The 20,305-nt window shown below is 39.1% G+C and overlaps 1 protein-coding gene across 1 annotated transcript in view; it reads right to left on the reverse strand.

The window, feature by feature from the left end:
* Positions 1-20,017, reverse strand: part of LOC103041560 (anosmin-1) — a 69,161-nt gene extending 49,144 nt beyond the window's left edge. The window contains exons 1-2 of the mRNA XM_022665630.2: positions 19,793-20,017; positions 4,869-4,916 (exon numbers count right to left, since the gene is read on the reverse strand). Of these exons, the coding sequence (XP_022521351.2) occupies positions 4,869-4,916; positions 19,793-19,987 (243 nt within the window). The 5' untranslated portion in view covers positions 19,988-20,017. The remainder of the gene's footprint in view (positions 1-4,868; positions 4,917-19,792) is intronic.
* Positions 20,018-20,305: the final 288 nt, after the last annotated feature.

Below are 20,305 nucleotides of genomic sequence, written 5' to 3' on the forward strand. Positions count from 1 at the left end.
TCCTGCAGAATTTGGAGGTAATCCTCCTTCTTCATTATCCCATTTACTTTCTCCAAAGAACCAGTTCCACTGGCAGCAAAACATCCCCAGAGCATAATACTACCACCACCATGCTTGACAGTAGGCATGGTGTTCCTGGGATTAAAGGCCTCACCTTTTCTCCTCCAAACATATTGCTGGGTGTTGTGGCCAAACAGCTCAATTTTTGTTTCGTCTGACCAGAGAACTTTCCTCCAGAAGGTTTTATCTTTGTCCATGTGATCAGCAGCAAACTTCAGCCGAGTCTTAAGGTGCCTTTTCTGGAGCAAGGGCTTCTTTCTTGCACGGCAGCCTCTCAGTCCATGGCGATGTAAAACACGCTTGACTGTGGAGACTGACACCTGTGTTCCATCAGCTTCCAAATCCTTGCAGACCTGCTTCTTGGTGATTCTTGGTTGACTCTTGACCATCCTGACCAATCTCCTCTCGGCAGCATGTGATGGCTTGCGTTTTCTTCCTGATCGTGGCAGTGACACAACTGTTCCATGCACTTTATACTTGCGTATAATTGTCTGCACAGTTGCTCTTGGGACCTGTAGCTGCTTTGAAATGGCTCCAAGTGACTTCCCTGACTTGTTCAAGTCAGTAATTCGCTTTTTCAGATCCACACTGAGTTCCTTTGACTTTCCCATTGTAGCTTTTGTAGCTGAGTCTAATCACTGGGTCAAATGAGCCCTATTTAAATGGGCTCATGAGAAGTCAACAGCTGTAGTCAATCAGAATCACTTACAAGAGGTGAAGAGGCCATGACATGAAGCTAATTTGATTGACACAACTCGCTACATCACCAAAATTGACAAATTTTGTTGCTGTATGTATATTTTTGACCCAGCAGATTTGGTGACATTTTCAGCAGACCCATAATAAATTTATGAAAGAACCAAATTTTATGACTGTTTTTTGTGACAAACATGTATGTGTTCCGATCACTCTATCACAGAAAAATAAGAGTTGTAGAACTTATTGAAAACTCAAGACAGCCATAACATTATGTTTTTTTACAAGTGTATGTAAACTTTTGACCACAACTGTATATATATATATAAGTTAGGGAGGTTCTCCTTTTGAGTCCTGGTTCCTCCAGGGTGTTTTTTGACTGACAGCCCCCTGAAACCCAGTTTCCACAATAAAGACTATTTTCAGAGATTAACTATTTATGAAGCGCTCCCTGTTCGCCTGGGAAGTTCCACCACTGGAAACACGGAAGGGCGGAACTAAGGATCTGGCCAACGGCAGTTTGGGAAGACTGATGGCAGTCTGTTTTAGGGCCAAGGTGTTTCAGAAACATCCAGGAAGAAGATTATAAATGGAAAATTCTAGAATTACACACGCAAACAGGGTGAGCCTTTACAAACAGAGGAGAGAAAGAAAGAGAGAAAGAGAGAGAGAGAGAGAGAGTGATGAATGGATGAGGACAGTGCTGTTCCAGCTCCAGAAAGGAACATCCTCTGGTGTATTATAAGGAAAATAAAGGAGGCTGGCTTTAAAAGTGCACTTTATCTCCTGTTTGAAGCCCCTCTGACAACCTCATTATCTCAGACCTGAGGAGGAAATTCATTACAGCTCTGCTGTTTACTGAGCTGCTGCAGAGCTCACTTTCCCTCAGCTCCCAAACTCAGAAACAACTTCTAATGTAAACTGACTGCTGCGTTAAAGACATATATATTATGAAGGGTGGCCACTTTATCAGAAACACCTCCCTCATAGCTCTTTGAGGTTGTAGAACATCTAAAGTATTTGTGCACAGTGAGTAGAAGCACAACAAAGGTGTTTCTAATAAACTGGACAGTAAATCAAAGCACAAAGGAAGGTACAAGAACGTAAGTGGCCAGTTATTGGAACTATGAAGTCAGGTGTTTCTAATAAAGTGGCCAGATAGTGGAAGCATGAGGTAGGTGTTTCCATTAAAATGGCCTGTTATTGGAATAAGAAGATAACGCGTTTCTAATAAAGTGGCCAGTCACTGGAAGTACAAGGTAGGTGTTTCTAATAAAGTGGCCAGTTATTGGAGCCACAACATAAGGGTTTCTAATAAAGTGGCCAATAAGTGGAAACATAAGGTAGGTGTTTCTTATAAAGTGGCCGGTTAGTGTAAGTACAAGGTATGTGTTTCTAATGAAGTGGACAGTGAGTGGAACTATAAGATGGGTGTTTCCAATAAAGTGGCCAGAGTGAGTGGAAGGATAAAGTAGGTGTTTCCAATAAAGTGACCAGTGATTGAAACTACAAAGTGATGCATTTCTAATAAAGTGGTCAGAGTGAGTGGAAGCATAAGGTAGGTGTTTCTAATAAAGTGGCCAGAGAGTGCAAGTACAAGGTGGGTGTTTCCATTAAAATGGCCTGTGATTGGAATAAGAAGATAATGTGTTTCTAATAAAGTGGCCAGTCACTGGAAGTACAAGGTAGGTGTTTCTAATAAAGTGGCCAGTTATTGGAGCCACAACATAAGGGTTTCTAATAAAGTGGCCAATAAGTGGAAACATAAGGTAAGTGTTTCCAATAAAGTGGCCTGTGATTCTAACAACAAGATAAGGTGTTTCTAATAAAGTGGCCGGTTAGTGTAAGTACAAGGTAGGTGTTTCTAATAAAGTGGACAGTGAGTGAAACTATAAGGTGGGTGTTTCCAATAAAGTGGCCAGTGTAAGTGGAAGGATGAAATAGGTGTTTCTAACAAAGTGGCCAAAGTAAGTGGAAGCAGAAGGTTAGGTAGGTGTTTCTAATAAAGTGGCCAGTGAATGGATACATAAGATAAGTGTTTCTTATAAAATGGCCAGAGGTGAAGGCACAAGACTATAGTTTCTAATAAAGTGGAGAGTAATTCAAAGTACAAAGTAAGTGTTTTAAATAAAGTGGCCAGTGAGTGGAAACAAAACATAATAATAATAATAATAATAATAATAATAATAAGCTTTATTTATATAGCACCTTTCATACATTAAAATGCAGCTCAAAGTGCTGTACATAGAAAAAGGCAATCAAAACACTATTAAAAAAGGAAAAATGGAGAGAAAAAAACTGTAAAATTAAAGATAAAAAGGAACATTCAAATAAGATGTAATAAGGGTTTCTAATAAAGCAGCTAGTTACTGAAAGAACAAGGTAGGTGTTTCCATTAATGTGGCCCGTGACTGGAAGTACAAAGTAAGGGTTTCTAATAAAGTGGCCAGTGAGAGGAAGCACAAAGTAGGTGTTTTCAAGGAAATGGACAGGAAATCAAAGTACAAAGTAGGTGTTTCTAATAAATTGGCCAGTCAGTAGAAGCATGATGTAGGTGTTTCTGTCTCTGTTGTATATAATGAACTCATACTGTGTTTTGAACATGCAGCAGGTTGTTTCCAGGCCTCTGATTGGCTGGTGTATCCGTGGGCAGTGACAGACAGGCGTGAGTGAAGTGTAATTTGTCGTCACCTGAAGGAAAACAGGATCTCACAGACAAGCTGATCCAATATTAAACAGAAAAAAACACTCACAGCGGAAAGCAAACCGGCGCGACGGCGGCGTGACTCAATGTCAACACTGAGAGAAAGCTGCTGCTCTCGCGCTCTGTTTACGCTCCAGACCCCGGCTCGCCTCCAGCCACCGACTCCGTCAAAATAAACAAGCCGGGCTCTGCCACAGCAGATCCACTACTGTCAGAACAAAGCCCCGGCCGTCAGCACCCGCCGCTCACCAGCCTGTTCACCAGCGCGAGAGGTTTACTCCACTAAAAGCCGTGCTGACGGAGAGCTGTGAGAGCTCTGCCATGTGCGTGACCTTAAACACACCGCGTGAGAAACCCTGCAGTGCTTCTGCTGCAGCTACTGCACAAAAAAAAACACCACGACTCTCAAAAACCTCGGCTACTCAACGTCCTTCAGTCCTCACATCTGTCACCAAACCCACGCTCAACAGAGCCAAGCACTCACGTGCAGGTGTGTTTTTTATTAACCTGTTTTTCTGCAGGCCCTCTGGTGGCTGTTCTTCCAGCAGACAGGTGTAATACGTTTAATAGGTGTTTACTGGTGTTAATGATGCTCCAGACATGATACTATCACGATGCATTGCTCACGATAATGATGATTTCACAATACTGTAATATTATACGATACAGTGATACTCTACATCCTGTACTGCAAGAAAATTCTCTACGATACTTCACTGCATCAGTGTTACTGGAGAATAAAATACTAAAATAAATAAATAAGCAAATAACAGGAATACCATTTTTTATTTATTGGATCATTTTCACAGAATTTGATAATAAGGCAGTAACTTTAGTACGTCGAATTGGGAGGCAGGTTTTAAGAAGATCAGCTCGCCTATGTTTCAGTAAAAACATCGATATTTGATGGCATGTATCGATACAATCAGATCAAAACTATACAATTTATCGATATATTGATATATCCATACTTCTGTAGAGGAGTTGGAGGGTTGTGCATATTTTTACTGCTGTAAAATATATTTATAAAGTTTTAAGAGTTCAGAAATAATCCATATTTGGTGGAATAACCCTGGTTGGTTTTTAATCACAGTTTTTTTTTCATGCATCTTGGCATCATGTTCTCTTTCTCCACCAGTCTTACACACTGCTTTTGGATAACTTTATGCTGCTTTACTCCTGGTGTAAAAATTCAAGCAGTTCAGTTTGGTGGTTTGATGGTTTGTGATCATCCATCTTCCTCTTGATTATATTCCAGAGGTTTTCAATTTGCTAAAATCAAAGAAACTCATCATTTTTAAATGCTCTCTTATATGTTTCCAGAGCTGTACATAACTGTCAGGTTGATAGTCAAACATAGAACCGTCTACATTACAATGAAATGTGATTCTACCATAGAGATCCTTACCTTAGAGCACTGCTTGTGATTCTGACACCATACCAAAGATCCGTTACCCTGTAGAGAAAAAGAAAAGAAGGTTTAATGTTATAAAATATACTATACCAACATCCTCAACCAGTTCAACCAGCCTGACCTGCAAAACCATAACTAGCCTCCCCAAGCTTAGAGACCATGTCAATCCATTTACCAGCCAAAACTATGAACCTAAAATTATAAAAAAACTCAAATTAAACCAATACCAATATGTGTCTTCATGTGTGTAACTGCAATACATTGCCATACAGTGTAGAGCTTAGATCAGGCCCAAAAAACCCGGCCTGACCCAGCCCGAGCCCGACCCAAACCGACCCATAAACTGTTTTTGTGAGCCCGAGCCTGATTTAAACAAGACATTTTTTAAGTAAGTAGTGTAAGTAGAGTGTTAAAACTAGGCTTTAAAAAAAAAACATTTTTTGGCTGTTTAAATGAGCAAAATTTGTTTAGAATGATGTTATTTAACATTGCAACACTGAAGAAGCATAGACCTATTACTTAAGAACAGTTTTTAGCAATGTGAAGCGATTTCCCTGTGTATGCTAATATAATTAACAATGTTTAAGAATATAAAACACTTTCTGAACAAACATTTCTTTTTATTTTAAACATATAGCCTTAGCACAAAACACATAAAACAACAATTACACTTATTATATATATATATATATATATATATGATTATTTACAATGACTTTTGTCTTCTCTAATATTCTGTAAATCACAATGTTTAAGAATATTAAACACTTTCTAAACAAATATTTCCTTTTATTTTACGAATATAGCCTAAGGACAAAACATATAAAACAGCAATAAGGAAATGCATGGATAAGTGAAGGAGCTGGCGTGATTATAATATTCTTGTTTAAAAATGTATTTATTTATTTAAAACACAGTTTAATTGGTTATGTACTATATTGTGATTATCACGCCATAGCTTAATATAAATTAAAAATAGCATTAAAAACGAATCTAAGCTCTAATACAGTGTTTCTCATTGGAGGCTGCTATAAGGATATGATGACGTGAACCATTAGAAGCTTCAAATTGCTCATTAATTCAGAGAAAAACGTTGTAAGAAGAATAAGAAGAGTGGACTGGAAGCCGCCCAGCAGAAGCGGCAGATATCTGCTCACCGTCACGCCAGTGTTCACAGAGAAATCACCGCCTGCAGTTCAGCCAAAGATTAACTACACCCTCACGAGGACAGTAAATACCCAAGAGCCCATCCAACAGCTGTAAAAGACCACTGTCACACTGTTCACACACACGAGCTCAAAGGGTTTAAAGGTCTGATCTCTGGTGTTTAGAGTGTAATCTCTTACTCACTCCAGTCTCCTGAATGTTGTGACAGATATGTGTCAGATATCTACAGCTATTTTAAACGTTTTACACTGAATTAAATGGGAATAGTAGAGACCGGAGTGGACAATTAGCAAGGAGCTAGCTAACTAGCGTATTATAAAAACACTGGAGATGCACAGACGTCCAATAAGCTGAGGATTTTTCAGGCTGAAAGGATTTAAGTAGATCTAAATAATAGGACCAATGTCATGTATGTGCTCTAGAAAAAGAGATTTTGTTGGAGTCTACACTGTCTATACTGTCCAGGGATGGTTTCTACCAAATTTTACAACATTGCTGTAAAGATTTGATTGTATACAGTGACAATATCCATAGAGAGGTCAAGATATGGGATGTTATCAATCCTCCTTATCATCAAATCCCCAACTCTGCAGCTTATTCCCAAAGTTTGGAAGGATGGAGCTTTATTAGGCATTATTAGCTACAAAAAGTCCTATTCTATTGGGACTAGACTCGAAACTATAACTTACTGGTCTCTAAGATCATGTAACTGCATTAATTAAACCTAATACATAAACATTTACTCAGTTTCTAAGATTACTAAACATGCTGGATATTGGTGTTTATTGCAAAATCATTTTCTTTCATTTGAAGTCTTAAACGTGTTTTTTAAATAAATGTTTTAATGTTTTTTCAACTTTAAGCATTTGCATTTGCACATATTTAACAGCTGTGATAGGCAGCAATTTGGTTCAATGGTTTATGCAGATAAAGATCAATCATGTGGACCAACAGAGGCAGTGAGAAGGCGGGGCTTAAACAGACGTGTTTAGATGTTCCTAAAAATAGCATGTAGCTAATTTCTAAAATTCAGATATGTTATATAATGTAAGATCTGCTTTGTAAAAGGTAAAAAAATAAGCCCTTCTAAAGTTTGATGAAATTTTATGAGAATACCATAAATTCACTCACTTTAGCTGAAATTTTAACTGACAAAAGCTAGAAATTTGTCCTTAAGGCACATTTCTACTTTTAAAGGCATGGACTGATCTTCTAGGGAACATTTGGTCCAATCACTGATTCTTCTTTATAGAAACATGACAATCCAACAAACCATCAAACCATTATATACCATTATATATACAATATATACCATATATAATGGTTCTTTGGCTACTTAAAGAGTTATTTTTTTGCATTTATGGATTCTCTATAACAACAAAGGGGTTTCTACTACTGTTACCAGTCAAAGAGCCCATTTTTCTATAGAATATACAAGATAAAATATACGATAACGTGAGCTGTGTGTGTTTAGAGCTTCCTTTGTCTCTCTCTTTGAATATCACCCCCCTCGTCAGTATGTCAGCGTATTCTCAATAGGACTATAATTACACATGCATTTGACAGCCGTCCAAGAGGAACAGGTGAGGCTTCAGAAGTGGTCGGAGAGGAATTTTAACAAGCTAAATGCTGAGGAGGTGCAGGAGATTTTTATTGCGACAGACGTAATGATTTATTGGCCTCCTCTGATCCGCAGTTTCAGCTCCGGCGAAACCGTATCGGGAGAAACCAAGCCAAGAATCAACAGAGAAAGAAGAAGAGGGGTTTCTTCTGTTAGCGAACAAGCGCTAAAACGATGCATAAAACATCCAGAGAACACCGTTCCTCCTCTCCACAGGTCAATTGTGGCATGGTGTCAGTATGTTCAAATGTACAGTATCTGCTCCAGGGAGTAGCCGATCCACAGCAAATAGACTAGAAACTGTCAGTGCCAACAAGGGGTGTGACTTAGTAGTGACTAAATGCATCAATCAGAAGGACTGTTCACAAACATTTGGACTTTTAGCGAACTTTTAGCGAATATTGCTGAATCTACTCCTTTTATTTTATGTCTTAAAATAAAAAAGGAAATCATCACCATTGATATAATGTTTTAAATGTTTTTTAAATAATTATTAGCATTTACGTGTTTCTGAGGAGAAGAGTTGGGGTTTCTTGTGTTAGCAAACAAGCGTTAAAACGATGCATAAAAGAGATGATGTCTGTCCCTACACTAATCCCTGTTTTCTTCCTCATATAGACACTAGGGGTGGGCAATATTATATCGTATACAATATATCGTGACACAGAAATATCATGATATTAAAAATCCATATCGTGATAATAGGGCTGTTCTGTCTTAAAAGTAGTCTATTATTTACTGTGAAGCTTTAGGTGTATTTATTGTATAATTGTTTTAGTTTGCAGTTTATATGCATGCACTAAATATTCTGCAATATTATTTGCTGCATTATATTATTTTATGCTATATTATTTATTTTGCCACATTATGATTAAACTGTTATACTATTATATTATATTCCTATTATATTATATATTATTATATATTCCTCATATTTTAGTTTTCCTATATCGCCAAATATATCGTTATCTCAAAAATACCCTGAAATATCGTGATATTATTTTAGAGCCATATCGCCTACCCTTAATAGACACTTCACTTGCTCAGTGAGGACACGGCCAAAGTTTTACGAGTCCCCGAACCTAAAAAGTCTGCTCAAGTTCAATGTCAAGTTCAAAGGCTTCTGGAACAATGTAATCCAGTGGAAATTCCCAGTGAAACCTTGGGAAAGAACTTATCATTAAAGACTTAATTTGCGATCCAGTACCAGCGGGTGTTGTGCACTCCGTGTCAAGGATAATGGTCAAGCGGCTTCAAAGGCGAGACGGAGCCAAGAGTGGAACAGCCTATCCTTTTAAGAAGATATCACTCCATTAGGAGTGGGGAAGACGAGGCTTGACACGGCCTTGGGAAAAGAGCTCCCGAGAGGAGATGAAGCAGAAGAAGAGAAAGAAGTAGAAGCGAAAAGAGTCGTCTGGGTCTCAAACAACGTCTCAAAAACAAAGACGTCACGACTTTAGACGAGAACGTGGTCAAAACAACTCGGGCATCCAGATGAGTTCCACTGAGGGACTCGAGGACTTGGACTCAATTCAGTTTAAAAAGGAAAGGTTCCTACAGTAAATGTCTCAAGTCTTGGCGCCATTCAAGAACCACTATCGTAGGACACAATGCCAAGCTATGAACCACTTAGGAACGGATTCTCAGGACCTTTAGATGACACTGTGTGTTTTTCTCCAAGTCTGGTTTGAGAAAAACATCTAAACTACTTATATGAGCGTCCCAAAGGACCAGTTTAAAAAAAGACCACAGTCCAAGGAAACCGCTTTAAAATAAGACTACCTTTATAAAGGGTTTATAAATTGTTTAAAATTATTTTATTAATGGTTATTAATGCCTAATGCCTTAAAAAAATTCATAATCAGTTATAACACATACATAGAAAGGGCAACAATATACAGACAAATAACAGGTCATTGTTGCCCTTTCTACGTATGTGTTATAACTGATTATGATTTTTTTTTAAAGGCATTTACAACCTAATTAGTAACCATTAATAAACTAATTCTAGTCTTCAACCAGCCAAAACGGGCACGTAACCTCGCTGCTCATTGAGCTCCATTGGCTACCAGTTGATGCTCGCATCAAATTCAAAACTCTTACTATCGCCTACAAGGTGATACAGAACAGCTCCATAAACTCCTGAAGACAGAGCTCTTCAAAGAGCACTTACTCTCTTAACACCTCTAACTAACTACCTTCTACTACCAGATCAGGAGAATCTCTCACTATCTTTAAGAGACTCCTGAAGACAGAGCTCTTCAAAGAGCACTTACTCTCCTAACACCTCTAACTAACTACCTTCCACTACCAGATCAGGAGAATCTCTCGCTATCTTTAATAAACTCCTGAAGACTGAGCTCTTCAAAGAGCACCTACTCTCCTAACACCTCTAACTAACTACCTTCTACTACCAGATCAGGAGAATCTCTCACTATCTTTAATAAACTCCTGAAGACAGAGCTCTTCAAAGAGCACTTACTCTCCTAACACCTCTAACACACTAACTACTTCTTACCTCATTTCCTTCTTCCCCTCCTTCACTCCTCTATCCCTTTATTTCCCTTCAACCTTTTTAGGCCCTATATAAAAATGTTTTACCTTTAACTTCTATTACTTTTGTACTTTACCATTGCTTTGGACAAAAGCGTCAGTCAAATGTAATGTAATGTAATGTAATTGTAAACCATTTATAAACCCTTTAGAAAGGTAGTCTTATTTTAAAGTGGTACCTAAACTAGTGTAGAACTTTGGCCTTGCACAAAAGAATCACAAAAGAAAACAGAAACACCAAAATAAAAGAAAACGTTAAATTTTGTAGACTAACTCCCAGAACCCAAAGAGGAAACCAGAGTTAGGGAATCGTGCATCAGCTCTCCACCTCCGACACCTTTCCAGACCCATCCATCATCAGGCGACAGGAACCCAGAGCAGAGATTAACTCTGAGCCACAACACCGTCCCCACAGCACCGTCCGGCTCAACGGGGATCCCGGCCCAGCTGCTTCAGGACTGACCCCGCCGTGTCACTGACCTGCCCCGGGATAATTATAGGGCACCACCACGACCCCTGCTTTAGAAGTGAAGGAGAGGCTTTTTAAAGCACTTTTAACCTTTCAGCTCACAATCAACTGATGTCCTTCAGCTCCGTAAAAGGAGGAGCTCATCTCCGGGTCGGGGTGTGTCGAGGCGGAGAGAATGACGGCATTGTGAAGACAGAAAAAGCTAATTCTGAATTTCCTTTTTTAAGGAAATGCGGTGCCCTGGTTTTGATTCTAGTTAAAAGTGTAGAAAAGCTTGATGTTCAATAATACAACTTAATGAATGAAAATCACAGTGCTGTACTTAATACGCCATATTAGGGGTGGGCGATATTGTAAAAAAAATTACAATATCACCATTTCATGGTATTTTCGCAAAAACGATACTCTTGGCGATATGACAAAACACTGAATTAAAATGAACCAATTATTTCAAGAATACACCACTGCAACAAAATGAATATTAAATGTTATTATTGCATACGAGATGGTATGATTAGATATGGCACATCCCTAACTGAGACATAAAAAAAAAATACAAGAATTTTGAGTAGTAAATAAAATGGCTATATACACCTCTAAAAAAATGAATAAAACACTTATGAGTCAGTTTCTCTGATTTTGCTATTCATAGGTATAAGTTTGAGAAATATAAATAATCATTGTTGTTTTATTCTTTAATAAAATTCTATTGAGAAATTACTGAAATAACAAAAGTTTTAAGAGTTCAGAAATCAATATTTGGTTGAATAACTCAATCATAGTGGGTTATTTCATGCATCTTGGCATCACGTTCTCTTCCTCCACCAGTCTTACACACTGCTTTTGGATAACTTTATGCTGCTTTACTCCTGGTGTAAAAATTCAAGCAGTTCAGTTTGGTGGTTTGATGGTTTGTGATCATCCATCTTCCTCTTGATTATATTCCAGAGGTTTTTAATTTGGTAAAATCAACACAGTAAAGAAACAAGAGATGATAAATTACTTTACATAACAAATGATTACCAGAGTAAAAGTCCAGCCATGTGAATCTGTCTTCATGCTCATCATCAGACCCAGATCAGAATTGGACAGGGACTGTTGGCGAGGTCCTGCAGATTAACGTCCTGCATTCCGTGCGGTACTTTGTAAGGATTAACTGTCCCTCGTGTCACATGACATCAGCCCCAGTGTTTTACAGTAACGACAGTGTAGAAACCAACCACTGGAGGCGTGTTCAGCTATCAACAACCTGCTAATAAGCTCTTATCAGCGTTTCGTAGCGCTGCGAGCATCCGCAGCTGCTGCATTCCTGCAGGAGATAGGGCTGGAAGTGCCGGAGTCCACGGCCGTAAAGCGAGATTCCAAAGCCACGGTCATTCGGGGCTGCGGCGGCCGGATGATTAGCCTTGGTGTGTGTGTGTGGTGTGTGTGTGTATGACTTTGTGTGTGTGTGTGTGGGGTTTGCTGAGCCCTGGCTGAGCCATAGTTAAGATAAGGCTTGGTGCAGCACGCCCGTAATCCAAACAGTCTCATCTGGGAGACGGTCCAAAGAGCAGAGAGCCGAGGGATCGAGCTTCACACATGCTGTACACATGATTCCAACAACCCAACCGAGTCCTGCAGCTTCACTCAGGACACCGATAACGAGACACACGGTACTAAACCACGCAATAACGTGCAATAACGTTAGAGTAAAATAGGGTAAATCAGTGATCCAGACGTCTGAAGCTCTAAAAGCTTCCTCACAGAGAGTTAATACAGCAAATGTTTATAAAACAAAAACACTGCCTGATGCCTGAGATAATAGACACCAGTTTATAGACAGAGGTTACCTGAGTTTACCTGAGTTTGGAGAAGATTTGGGGTCTTTTTTTAAATCATATATCAAATTAAAAATTTACTTGGTGGAAGGATACATGTACAGCATTGCATCGCTAAAAAAAGTCCCGAAGGAATGCATTCTTGTTACGATATACAGATAATTCCTGATAATCAAGATTTTATATAAAACTTGCATGACATTCGCAAGATTACTGGTTAGTTTTTGACAGAAAAAAGAGACATTTAGCTCCACCCATTCAGCATACAGCAGTTTAAGTTTAGTTTAGCTACACCCATTCAGCCTACAGCATTTTAGTATAGTTTAGCTCCTCCCATTCAGCCTACAGCAGTTTAAGTTTAGCTCCACCCATTCAGCCTACAGCAGTTTAAGTTTAGTTTGGCTACACCCATTCAGCCTATAGCAGTTTAGCCCCACCTATTCAACATTTAACATTAGCTGCATGTTTCAGTATAAAGAGTGTTTTAAGCCACACCCATTCAGCTCACAGTAGTTTAGCTCCTCCCATTCAGCCTACAGCAGTTTAAGTTTAGCTCCATCCATTCAGCCTACAGCAGTTTAGCCACACCCACTCAGCTCACAGTAGTTTAGCTCCTCCCATTTAGCCTACATTAGCTGTATGGTACAGTATAAAAGTTACAGTGTTTAAACTCAGAGTGCTTCCTTAATGAAGCACAACACAGAGCAGCCAATCATAACAGAGCTTATTTACATAGACATATATATTAACTTTTAGGATTTTTAAGAGTTAAAGAGAAGAGACTGTTGGAAACTGTTTCTTTTTGTCTCTTTTTATTGTATAAAACTAAAGTAAATCTATGAAAACACATAAAATCCATAAACATAGCAAAGACTCTCAGGGATGTAAATCAGAAACTGCATGTTGTTCTAATTTGGAATTTTCTTGCTCTGTATAAACAGACGAACCTGATAAATACTGCAGGAATGCAGCTATTCCAGACCTACACACACACACACACACATATACACACACTCTCAATTCAATAAATGAATTGTTGCACGGCTGTAATTCACTATTCACTCAGGCCGTGTTTATTACACTGCGCTGAAGATAAAAACCTCGCCAGAGTAAATCCTGTCTGACGCCATCAGAGCATGACAGCACCACATTTTCCACATAGTTTAGTGTTAGAGACTGCGGGTCTGTACATACATTAACATAAATACATTAACATATATTACACACTCAGAGCTGCACCGGGACGACTGCACGGTTATGGGTAATGCAGTAAACATGACTGTTAACATACCTACTGCCAGAGTTATTTAATCCACCTGGAACCAACAACTGTTTATAAATGATATATAATATTTACAGGCCCTCGTAATATACGGCTTAGTTTAGCAGATAACATATACAGTACATATAACACATATATGTTTGAGTAGTGAGCTGTTTTATCTGTTTTATTGCAGCCTGATCTAGATCTCAGTTATGTCCTGCCCTCACTGCTGTAAAGCAGCTAAGGTTTGAACTGAACCAGCCCTGCATGTTAGCTTCCATGCTGCAGCACCGCTCGCTTGCTGTTGTGTATTGGGCACCTGCACACTACAAAAAAAGGACCGTAGTGGCTGAAGTGCTGCTGACAAGAGCTGCCAGTGCTTTAACTCAGCATGTTTCCTTAATATCTGATGATACATCCTGATCATTTTATTATTTGCCACTGAAAGTATAGTCCTTATTCGTCCTTTACGAAAAGTAGTACACATTAGTACAAAAAATCGAAAATGTTATTCACTTTACTTTAATTTATGGGTGAATTTACGTTTGAACGTATATATTTGAGTAAAATGAACATTGGACGACATTTTATAAGTTCAGAGTTCAGAAATCAATATTTGCTGGAATAATCCTGGTTGGTTTTTAATCACAGTGGTTTTTTTTTTTCATGCATCTTGGCATCATGTTCTCCTCCACCAGTCTTACACACTGCTTTTGGATAACTTTATGCTGCTTTACTCCTGGTGCAAAAATTCAAGCAGTTCAGTTTGGTGGTTCGATGGCTTGTGATCATCCATATTCCTCTTGATTATATTCCAGATTATATTTTCAATTTGGTATAATCAAAGAAACTTATCATTTTTAAAGTGCTCTCTTAATTTTTTCCAGTTTTCCAGAGCTGTATATAAATATATGATCCAAACTCTGGGAAAAAAAGTTCAGATTATTAACAGAGTGAAGGAAAAATAACAGATTATGCTGATTGGAAGGAGAGGTGACCCTAGTGGGCAGCAGTAGACAGGTCTGGCAAAGCTAATCAAGTGTAATATATAACCTCATTACAGGAGTGACACGCAATTTCCCAACTTCAGCATTTTCTCAGTGGCACAAAAACAAAATTAAGCAGCCTGCCCGAGATTTTCCTCCGAGAACAGTTTGGAGTGTGTGTGTGTGTGTGTGTGTGTATGTGTGTGTGTGTATATGTGTGTGTGTGTGCGCTCATGTTTGGATCTGTAAAGGGTGAAACCAGGCAACATAAGTCCTCATTCATTGCGCTGTCTTAACTAATGAAAAACTCCACACATACGAGCCGCTAACGACCGCAGGCTTCAGCTCCATTCCCACGTTGCTTCATATCAAAGGCCAGAGAGAGACAAGGAGACACGGGGACACGGCGAGACTACTTTCCAATGTTTGTCTTTCCTCAGGATTAAAACATGCATCTCTCGGGTCCGGCACATTAACCGCCCGAGAGCCAGATGGGAGGAATGAAAGGCTTAATTTAAAATCTCATATATTTTACGACTCCAAATGGAGCAGCAGGACCTCTCTGACACACCTTTGGCTTAATCGAGCCGCACATAAATAATTGGACTTCAGCCGGACGCTTTCCAAACGCACCGCAGAACACAGCCCTCCTTTCAGCTGGCGTTAGCGGCCGCGGTGCTTTACGGCTGGGTGTTCCCTCTCTGTGTATTGTGGGGAGGTGAGAGATCACCCGTATGTGAGCTTGAATATCCATAAATACACTGCTATATATGTTTAATATGAAATAACACAAAAAAATACAATATAGCACTTTTAGAGAACATGCCACTTGATCGGTTCTGGTGCGCCACCAATCAGATCTGGATTTAAATTCTGATCCTAGAACTGACTCTGCACATAAAATTCTGATTTTTGGAATAAACTCCCTGAGAGTTAATATCAACTCATTTTAAGTGTACAGTATGTGCGTGACCATCAAATACACAATATAACAGAGTTAAAGTAACTCTTTTCTAAGCTAATGCTAAGCCAAAGCAAGCTATGCTAACCTAACCACAGTCCTACGGGTGCAGCTAGCCCGCCAGCTAGCTAAGCTAACCAACACTACCACCCAGCAAACAGGCAGAAATGCTCGCAAACGCACAGCTTTCACATGAAGACGACTCCGCGGAGCAGGACAGGAGAGTTTCATGTGTTTAATGTGTGTTTCCTGTGTATATATAGTCCTGGTGTTTCAGTGTGTCTTTGTCGGTCTTTGTTGTTTAGTCGTTCTCGCGTTTTTTCCCTGTTTCTCTAGTTTATTGCCCTTAGTTTACTGCTTGTTTATTTCCTTGTTCTGTTTCATTTCTTCTGTTTCGTTTTAGTTCCTAGTTTATTCTCCTCGTCTCTCGTTTGTTTTGGTTTTGTTTCTTTGCTTGTTTTATTATTACAGAAGGGCAATGGGAGATAAAGGGTAAATGACTCACTCACACAGTTTACACTCAACTTACTATATGTCTCCAAACTCAACAGATTCATATTACATATTTACTCACTAAATATCAGTACTTTCCACGTTTAAACAAACATTTAGACATTTAAATGGCTTTTAAATCTCATGTTCTGCTGTTTCTATTCTTTAATTTTTTTTTTTTAAATCAACTAATCAAAAAAATAATCATCAGATGAGTAGAATATTACCAAAGTAATCATTAGTTTCACAGCCCTAACCGCAGCAGGCGTGACAATTCTTGATTTTTTTTTTTTTTTAATTCAGTGTTTTGTCAAGATCGCCAAGAATATTGTTTTATTATCGCGGAAGTACAATGAAATATCGTGATGTTATTTTAGGGCCTGTTATCGCCCACCCCTACTATACTCTATATACGCGTTCATCAGATGAATTCATTTCCTGCTTTTAAAACATGGATTTCTCTGTTTAAGTACTGAAGCGCTCCGTCGTCTCCCGGCCCTCGAGCGCCGGAAGGGATCCGTAATAAGATCCTTTACAGGAGGCGGATCCGGCGGCGTTACGCTCAGGACCCGGTAAAGCCTCCCTGCGGGGGTGAAGCCCTGTTTAGCAGGAAGGCGACCCCACCACTGTGGCTTCACACAGGCAGCGAGCTTCCTCTGAGGAGGGTGACGTTGGCATTTGGTGGCTGATCCGGTGGGGAGGGAGGGGGGAGGTCAGGGCGGGGGGTGGCTGTATGTTTTTGCAGCTGATCAGACCTCCAATTTCCACATGAAAGAACCGCAAACCCACAGATCCTCCAGACCCGTCTCTGCAGAGCATCAGTAACAATCGCTTTCTATTCCTGGAGCTTCTCAACTCCCTCAACCAGCTCTTATCAAACTCCCCGAGGATCTCAGCTTCAGCCTGCACTTCCTCCAGAGAGGGAAATACAGAAAATCAGCTGTCAGGAACTGCAAATGCGTATTTTACTGGGATAAAACATCTCAAAGTGTCCTCATGTGTTAGGGAGGAACGCCTGCCAGAGTCACAGCATTAAAGCATTAAAGGCCATTGACATTTATATTCGCAGCTTTATTATTCAGCTTTTATTAGCCGGTAGTGACTCTTTTCCACTAGATTCTTTTTTAGATGCTCTTAAAGTAGCTCTCTATAAGATTGCGTGATTAATCACCTACACTGAAAAAATGATGACTAAAATTTACTTAAAAAAAAGTTAAGCAACTTTTTGCACTTGCTTTTTTAAAGTAAATTTAATTTCTGTATAATTAAAAGAATGCATTACATGTCATCCATGTGTAATATGTGTGTTAAACTTAAAATATTTACATTTCAGGAATTATAATATATTATGTATATTATGTATATAATTATAATATGTTTATGTAATAAATAAATTTTATTTTAAGTAATTGTAATTAGGTAATATTGTATGCAGAAATTAAGTAAAGTTTACTGAAAGAAAGGATTGACTTTAAATTTAATTTTTTTAATTTACTTTAAAAAAAAGAAAATGCAGAAAGTTGCAAAACTTTTTTAAGTACATTTTACTCATCTTTTTTTTTAGTGTATACCTACATACTGTGACAATGCCATTCTCTGATCCATTTATCGATAACGATATATTTTTTTATCTATGATGATATGCTTTAGGACAGGGGTCGGCAAATAGGTTTGACCACATATTTTTCAAGCCATTGGAAATGTGGAGGGCCACAAAAATTTAAAAAATCTGTTTTGGAAAATTAAGTGTGTAATGGGATTAAGTGCTACTGACTAGTAGCTCTCCAGCCCAGAGGGTTGTTGAACCCAATTGGAGAACAGCTGATCTCAAAGCAGGTAAACCCAAAAAGAAAGGAAAAAAAATAATAAATAAACACAGCAAAAAAAATGCTCCTCACACAGGATCGAGGATCTGTGTTATCAGCTCCAATACGCTACTATACTACCGCTGCCGTGACTAGTGAATTGGAACACAGCCGAGAAAAAAACACCCTTATAAGGATATAGAGAGCCCAAAAACAGGTGGAAACCAAAGAAAAGTAAAATCACGCCGAGCGCGACAGAGAGAGACAGGGGAGGAATGTAAACAAAATGTGGCCAACGTGCTCATGGCAAGGTGAGGAGAACGCCTGATCCTAACAGTGGGACCATTTCTAAAGTTATACAGGCATTTTAACAACCACCTGTAAGTCTGTAATTTTTTCAAAAAATTAAGCACAAAATCCCAACTGTGAATATGTTCATCTTTCAAAGGTCAAAGAAAGCCAGCCACCCCAATCACCTCAGCAACCTCAGCAACCCCATGCAAATGATTTAAACAAAGTAAAAAGATGACAAAATTACCCAAAAAGAAGAAGAAGAGCTCTGTTGCAGAAAATAAAGCACCACAATAAAATAAATTATAGTCAGTAAGAAAGTTTTTCAACAAATGAAGCACAAAATCCAAAAATCCCAACTGTGAATGTGTTCATCTCAAACTCTGAACTCCTTCTAAATTAACTGAGTTTGTCCATCAGATACTGATCAACAACTGATCTTTTAAAGGTCAAAGAAAGACAGTCACCCCAACCACCCCAACCACCTCAGCAACCCCATACAAATGGTTTAAACAAAGTACAAAGACGCCAAAAGGACCCAAAGAGAAGAAGAAGAGCTCTATTGCAGGGTCTTTCACTGGTGTCCAGCAGGAGAACATTATGTGTAGTGAGGTGTGAAAAACAGCTTTGGACATTACGGACCCCGTCACTCAGAGGACAAGAGGGCTAATTCCTTTACTGCTGGCCTGGTGTGAACACAACACAACATCTGCACAGCACTTAAAACCTAATTAGGTGCTTTTAACACCGTGTTGGATTCCACCAGCATCTACCCATGAACTTCAGCACTATAACTATCCCATGCTCACTTTCAGTTTACTTTCACCATCGTTAAAAATCTAAAAATCATTATTTTCATTATTTCCATTGCCATTGTTGACTTTCTTTTTATTAACACTTATTATAGGTTAGTGTTTGAGTAAAATGAACATTGTTGTTTTATTATATAAACTACAGACAACATTTCTCCCAAATTCCAAATAAAAATATTCTTATTTAGAGCATTTATTTACAGAAAATGAGAAATGACTGAAATAACAAAAAAGATGCAGAGCTTTCAGACCTCAAATAATGCAAAGAAAACAAGTTCATATTCATAAAGTTTTAAGAGTTCAGAAATAATCAATATTTGGTGGAATAACTCTGGTTTTTAATCACAGTTTTTTCATACATCTTGGCATCATGTTCTCCTCCACCAGTCTTACACACTGCTTTTGGATAACTTTATGCTGCTTTACTCCTGGTGCAAAAATAGCTTGTGATCATACATCTTCCTCTTGATTATATTTCAGAGGTTTTTAATTTGGTAAAATCAAATTAAACTCATCATTTTTAAATAGTATTGCACAAAATATTATGCTTAAATACCCTGAAATATTGTGATAAGTGTTAAGTGTTATTAAACAGAATTGTATAGAGTTGGTTATTCAGCACCTGATCAGCCTAAATCAGACAGATGAAACTCAACAGCTGAAATCGCAGAAATTACCTGGAAATGTTTAAAAAACGCGGAGATACGGGTGATGTGCAGGCTGAGGCAGCGCGAGGCGCAGCGCGCGCGGTTCACGCTGCCCGCCGCCGCCACGTCCTCGCGCCTCGCCGCGCTCGCGCCCCACAGCGCCGCCGTAATAATCCACATGCACGCGGCCAGGCTGCACGCGCTCCTCGCGCTGCTCGACGGCATCACTGCGCTCCGGTCCGCTCCGCTCGCGCCTCTCCGCGCAAACTGAGGGGGAAAGTTTTGACGGTCCCGGCACGCGAGAGCGCGAGGGGCGGGGCCAGGGCAGCGCGAGGGGGAGGAGGAGCTCGCAGGCAGGTAGCGCGAGGAGTTTAGTGAGGCTTAATCTACTAAAATAAAGAAGCATCTAAAATAATCTAGAGGATTATAATCAAGAGGAAGATGGATGATCACAAACCATCAAACCACCAAACTGAACTGCTTGGATCATTTTTGCACCAGGAGTAAAGCAGCATAAAGTTATCCAAAAGCAGTGTGTAAGAC

This window comes from Astyanax mexicanus, chromosome 11 (assembly GCF_023375975.1).
Source record: "Astyanax mexicanus isolate ESR-SI-001 chromosome 11, AstMex3_surface, whole genome shotgun sequence".
Taxonomy (NCBI): Eukaryota; Metazoa; Chordata; class Actinopteri; order Characiformes; family Acestrorhamphidae; genus Astyanax; species Astyanax mexicanus.